The 7,102-nt window shown below is 31.9% G+C and overlaps 1 protein-coding gene across 1 annotated transcript; it reads right to left on the bottom strand.

The window, feature by feature from the left end:
- Positions 4,842-6,356, bottom strand: LOC109361489 (F-box/kelch-repeat protein At5g26960). Its single transcript, XM_019606954.1, has one exon. The coding sequence runs from the start codon at positions 6,331-6,333 to the stop codon at positions 5,020-5,022; it is 1,314 nt and encodes a 437-aa protein (XP_019462499.1). The 5' UTR covers positions 6,334-6,356; the 3' UTR covers positions 4,842-5,019.

Raw genomic sequence — 7,102 nt, 5'->3', positions numbered from 1 at the left:
AAGCAAAAATAAAAATATTATTGAAAGAATTAATAACTTGGTGCATAGGACCCTTTATTGGCTAATCCCTCCAGAATACAAATACCACTTTTCATAACATCTGCACTTGAACTCATGAGAGCTCAGGGCTTATTAGATTGCTCTTGGGATTGGAAGGAAGAGGCTGTATTTCCAAAATAAATTTTGAAGTGATGTGTTTTATAAAAAGGAAAATTCGATAAAAATACCCTAAATTTTATGTTATTTATAAATAGATATTATAAACTATTTTTTTCTTCATAATTACCTATTAAACATTAAATATCAGTGAAATTAGTTAATACATAAAAATAATGTTAAATTAATAGGAATGAAATATTCAAACTTATCTATTTTGTTTTAACATCCACTCTTACATTATTATTTAATTTTATTATATCTATATAACAATATTTACTTAACTCTAATATTTACTTACCATATTATTCTCAATATTTTTTACATTTTGATGGTGGTTTCCTCTAGATATCAACTCAGATTAACTTATCTTGCTGCTAAAGGTGTCAAAATGGGCTATCTGGACGAGTTTGGATTACATTGGACCAGACTAAAAAGTCTGGATATAACTTGTACATATCAAATTATTGAAGCTCAAACCCGTCCTAAGTGGGTTGTGGCGTGTCACCCCACTTAATACTAAAAAGTATTTATTTAAATTTTGACATATTTAATCTATTTAAAAAATATATATATATACATATATCATTTGATATTAATGTATAACTTTTTTAACACACTTGTTATGCCGAATGCAACCAAACATATTTATCTAATGTATTGTGTTTGAGTTAATACGTGATGTCAAGTTCACATATATGATTTTTAACATAATTGATTTATTAAATCTCTCATTTCTATTGGACTTTCACTCCTTACCTAACACAATATAATTTGTAACTTTACTTTAGTATATAAATATTTGGACACTATCAAAATAATAACACTTTGGTTTATAGGAATCATAGTATAGACTCAAGTTCAGAATGAACTTTATATGTCTAAGTACAATCATCATCGTAAAATATGATTATTATTCTTTATTTAATGTATGAAGATCATTTATACGTTCTTTATCAACACTTTCATTGTGAACTTTTATGTTAAATTTCTATATGCTAAACAATTATGTTATCTTTTAGTTTTGTTGTAAAAATTATTTTCTTTTTTATGTGTTTATTGTAGAAGTTAAATCTAATTAAACACACAATTAAGGAATGAAAAGTGGAATCTATATGGTTAAATGTCTTCTCACGGATTTGATACACTATTTTGCTATTGTACTTAAAAGAATATTATGCAAAATAGAAAAAAATAATGTAATGATAAACTTTATAACATTATTATAATTTATAAATAATTTATTTTATAGACTTTACTTTATTTTTTTATTAAAAGTTCAAACCACATTATTTATTATCTATTTTTTATTATAAGTTATTTTGTAAAATAATTTTCACTTATGTCATATTACTAAGCCAAAGGTCCCAAAAAATAAAAATAAAAATGAAAAACGGGTAGCCTGAATCCGTTTTTAATATACTCCGGCTGTTCCACGCTAAAAAGTCTGAACTTAATAAAAAGTTCATAATATAATACACAAGCCCTATAAATTTTTGGAGTTTGGTAGACCAACCCAATCGAGTCTGCCCATTTTAAAACCTCTAACTACTGCATTACTACTGTTGTGAACTTGTGAGATTTACTGGAGTGATTTCTATATGGGTCTATTAGTAATTTAAAAATGTATTTATACAATTATCAATTTCACCAATTAATAAATTTTAAAAGATAATTAAGAAGAAGAAAAATAGTTTGTGGAGACTATTTTCAAATGACATAAAAAGTTTAGAGACATTTTATGTACTTTCCCTTTATAAAATAAGGTAAACTTTAGCCCCTCAAAATTTTCTATCAAACTAACTCAATCCTGAAAAACTCACTTTAGTTTTAAAGATTTCACATGTAAACCAAGTTAGTCCCTCCATCAGTGGATCACCGTTTAAGTTAACAAAAATGCATAAACCATTTTTTCGAAGTCCATTTTAGTCCTTGAACTTTTTGTGTAGTCCAACTTAATCCTTTATACAAAATGAACCTTATAAAATTATGGTTGATAGAGCACTACCCGATGTAAGATCTTTTTTTGATAATTAAAGGAATTTTATTAATGAAATCTAGCTTTAACATCAAATTTGAGGACTTCTCTCACCTTCAAAGAAGGATTGAAAAGCCCATAAAGCTATCACGTGTTACAAGCTATCTAAATAGTATAATATAATTGTTATTACATATTGTTTTTGTTTTCATTTTTATATTAAATCATAATTGATTCTTTAAAAAAATAATCAAAATTAATGATGGATGATATAATGACCATGTATAAATATACACATAAACATTACATTTATAACAACAACAAAAAAAGTAACCCTTAAAAACATCAGCACCACATCTTCATAATCTCTTAAATAAATAAAAAATGAGAATGAGTATGTAAAACTCATTTTCATAGGTTGCATTAGCGTGTGGAGCAAGCAATTGTTGCTCCTCATGATAGTTAGTTTTAACCACTCCTAGTAGCTAAGGGAGTTTGTCAGTCATTCAATTCCTTTTCCCCTTCTTTTCTGATGAAGCTATGCTTCTGTGTGTACATATAAAAGGCCTAGTTGTAACATTAACTTCATTTAACTTAAATGAATTACTATTATTGAAAGGCAATGTAACTTCAATATTAGTTAATGTGAGACTTTCCTTCAATAACATCAACATGACTATTATAGTTAATTTCTACGGAACATGAAATCTTAATGGAACAAAGGATATTTTGAGGGAACAAATCATCTTTTTCCAGAAAACATATCAATGAGGTTCTGAGTAAAATTTAAGAGTTCAAGAAGCATTTTGAAGTTAGGTCTGCATAAAATCATTAGAGCAAAGACGAAACACCAAGCAATGATAGCAATAATGGTTTTTATTTAGCATTCATTGTCATATCTTTATTGGATCATCTAGAAGGATATAAAAACCTCTCAAGTCACATGTATATAAACCCCCTTAATTTCACTATACCTGTCAAGAGCTAGAAGAACATGAAAATGAAATTGCTTACATTAACAAAATAAGATGAGAGAATAAGATTCACCATGCAGGTAAGTTAACCAATTGCCTCCAAAGTAAAAGCAAAAACTATAATTCTATAAACAGGTATGGATTGGATAAGAAATACTCATCCTCCCCTATAAGGATTGTCTCGAACACTCTTTTTGCTTCTAGTTTTAAGTATAAAAGTGTCATTATAAGTGTAAATATAAAGGTATAATTGTCATTGTATTGTTTTTTCTTTTATTTTTCACAGCACTTTCATTTTGGATACTGATATAGGATAATTCAGATTGGTGCAGTATAAGTCACCAATTCTGAGTCATTTTCTTGCTCTAGTATTAAAACTGCTCTATGCAGGGTATAAGTCACCAATTCTGAGTCATTTTCTTGCTCTAGTATTAGAACTGCTCTATGCAGGAGTGATGCTTACAGACATAGAGTAAGGCTGAGAATCAATGTTGATTTAACATTGAATACTGAAAGATCAAACAACAAACAGCAAAATTGATAGGGCACTAATATTCCTTGAAGCCACCACAATGAAAGTTAGATATCCATATTGGTAAAAACAACTTGCATAGGGAAAAGGGGTCCCAACAATGGAAGAAAAATTATCTCTTAAAAATCATTTTTTCATGTTCATAACCAATCAAATATTTAAAATAATATAAAAATATTAATTTACTATTTTATAAATTTTCTTTTTAATTGAATGAAATTTTTTAATTGGATATAGACGCAAAGTAGTACAATAAAATAGACATGTGATACATTTTCCAACCATGACAGGGCATAACTACAATAGCTACATAAAAAGGAGTTCATGAACAACATAAAGCACCCACAAAAACTTTACAAACGGTACTTGCTGATGAAGTTAGTTGTAGAGTGGATGGTGTGGTGGTTTTGATAGAAGATGATCTTTTATCCCTAAAAAATGATGTTCCTCATATACCAAACTAATCAAATCTCATCAAATAATATAAAAAAATTATTTTATGTTTTTATAATTTTTTATTTTAAATAGATTGCAAATTCTAATTGGGTTAGGACACCATAGAACATGAAAAAGTGGGACAAGTCATCTATCAAGTTAGTTGTATGATTTGCTTGAAACCAATGGCAAAGTACACGCAACCCCAACCCCAAGCTAATATTGATTGGACATGTCACCATAATACCATGACTATTTTATTCGGCCCAGTACTGCGAAATATTTGAACCAGTCTAAAGTCTGAGTGTATTGGATTCGGCGTATAACATTACTATACCATGTACTCAATCCCTTATAATAAAAAGTCAATCTAAGAATTCATAAAACCAAATATTTTACACAGAAACCAAATAAGCATGCATCTGAGTCTATTTTTTAATGACACATATGAGAGTGAATAATAAATTCATTAAAGTACTTATGATAGATTCCATCACAATAAATGTGGATCATTTCTATAATTTAAGAATAAATCTATAACAAGCCAAAATAAACCAATCAAGACTAACCAATCTTAATCAAAGAAAACAACAAAAGTATTTTCATGTTACACATGGTGAGCACCCTAATAAACCAAAAACAACACCAATAATAATTTAATTTTTTTATTAATATTACATATTTTTGTTGGTATGAATTAAGTTATGAGATAAAATCTGCCCCAACATATCTTTGCTAGAAAATAATTAAGTTTGGCTAAAGTCACTCATTCAAAGAATATGAACTTTTAATAAAGAATAAAATGTTTGAAATATTAACCAATCTCTTCATGGACCACAACCTTAGATACCCCCTACCCTATGACATCTCATACATCATTGTCTGCTAGTCTCACTACACAACACTACTAGTCCCAAATACCGATGCCACTTGGCCGGTGTAACTTAGCATTCAACACCCACATAGGCGGCGCGTCGAAAAACCTCCGGCAAATCTGCTCCTCTTCCCCACTCTCCGGTGGTGCAATCATACACCAAAACAAACCCTTCTTTTAAGCCTCTCACTTCACTCCCACAACCACCCACTTGTATTAGCACCACCTTCTCTCCCATTCCAACGCAACTGAATCTCAATCGTGTGTCCACTCTAACTAGCGCCGGCAGCGGCGGACTCTTTATTCTACACCACTCTCCAAAAGCGCCGCCACCACGACCGCTGGATTTCCTCCGCGCATCGAAACTCCAAAAAGATAGCTCCACGGCATGGCTGGTCAGCGCGTATACACGCCCTGCTGCCGCGCAAGCCGCCACTACACATCCACCCCCAGGAACCACCCTACTCCTGAGCCACACGCGCCCCTCAACATCAAACAAATCCATCGAACTCGCATAAGCTGCATGCGCCTCTGCACCGATACTAGCGCGTGAGAGCTCGTTCTGTTCCGACGCGCCAATTCTCAACCCACCAATTATATAAAACACGCCATCAACCGAAGCTCCAATACAACCATACCTCCGCCTAGGCGCCTGTGACACCACGGCCCAAGTATCAGACACTGGATCATACTCCTCCACCGCAGTGCTCCTCGAACCGCCGCCAGCGACGTAGATTTTCCCGGCAACCGCCGCAGCTGCAAACTTTTTACGTGGGAAAATCATAGCACGACAAAGGGTCACCGCAGAGGTCCATATATCGCACCTAAGCATTGCATTTCTTCCCACAACATAAACCCAATGAGAAATTGAAACAACGCGCGCGTGGGACAATATATTATAAACATCATCAATAGATATAGCATTGCATGTCGAAAGAAAGAACTTGGAGTTGTTCCATGAATTGTTAAGCAGCGTGGCAAAGAAGAAACCATATTGGGTGGCGGTGATGGCGGCGGCGGTGTGGTAGGGGAGGAAGCGGAGACGGCGGAGGTGGAGGAAGTCCGGTGAGATAAGTAGGCGAGACCAAAGGGAACAGACGAGGGAAATGGAAGGAAGGGAAGAAGAAGGGATGCGAGAGAGGAAGTCCAAAACGATGTCGTTTGGGAGAGATGATAGAGTGGTGGGAACATGTGAAGAAGGTTTAGTGATAGTGATTGTTGTTATTGGAGGAGTAATGTGATGAGGAGTGGGGAAACAAGATTTCATGAGCCATGTTATGTGGCGAGAGTTGCAGCTTTCTTCTTTCTCTGAATTACTCATTACTTTCATAGATAAGATAATCAATGAGGATGTATGATGTATCTTATTATTGCTTAAAGCCATAAGTCATGGGGATAATGGGATGCTGCCATATCTAACATCTTTCTTTTTTCCTTTTAACTTCCTCGACAAACATTTTTTCTTAGGACTTTGATCCTTACACAATTTAACAATTAACATGCAATATTTTTATACTATCATAACATTTATACATAATTATTATATTATTTATTGTTTTTGAAAAATTAATGATAATTAGAAATGAATAATAATAAATGATTTATAATATTATAAAACTTTTACATTATAAATATACATGTTTTTCTCAGTAAAGCACCAACAATTAATATATTTAAGGAACTTTTCGATTTTTCCATTTTTCGATTTTTTAGAATCCAATTAAATATAATCTTTACCCATTTCTTAAAATGAGGTGTGTGATTCCTCAAAATTATTTGAAGAAAAAAATCAGTAGAAAGAAAGTGATGGGATATGGAGTGAATTTCAAGAGTTGCTTTCCTGAAATAATAGAATTGATATGACCATAGTTATTTTTAGTAATTATATCTTTGTTAGTAAATAATGAGTTATGGATGGAGTCCTCGAGGTAAAGTATTCTAGGAAATTGGATAAAATTTCTTTCTTTCCTAATTCTTTTCACTTATCCCAAAAAGCAAAATATGGTCCCTATTCCTATCGATTGAGATCGTCTTATATACACGTGTCAATGTTTATTTTATTTTATTTTCAATGGGCTTATTTTACTTTATCAATTTTCTGTGACTTCTACTAGCTAAATAATTTAGAAAAATATTATGATAGTAAAATGAAA

This window comes from Lupinus angustifolius, chromosome LG12, assembly GCF_001865875.1.
Source record: "Lupinus angustifolius cultivar Tanjil chromosome LG12, LupAngTanjil_v1.0, whole genome shotgun sequence".
NCBI classification, from domain to species: Eukaryota; Viridiplantae; Streptophyta; class Magnoliopsida; order Fabales; family Fabaceae; genus Lupinus; species Lupinus angustifolius.
This window is presented reverse-complemented; position numbering and strand designations above follow the sequence as displayed.

What these genes read in the sequence shown, in the direction of transcription:
- LOC109361489 (XM_019606954.1), bottom strand. Translation starts at nt 6,333, where the DNA reads ATGGCTTTAAGCAATAATAAGATACATCATACATCCTCATTGATTATC.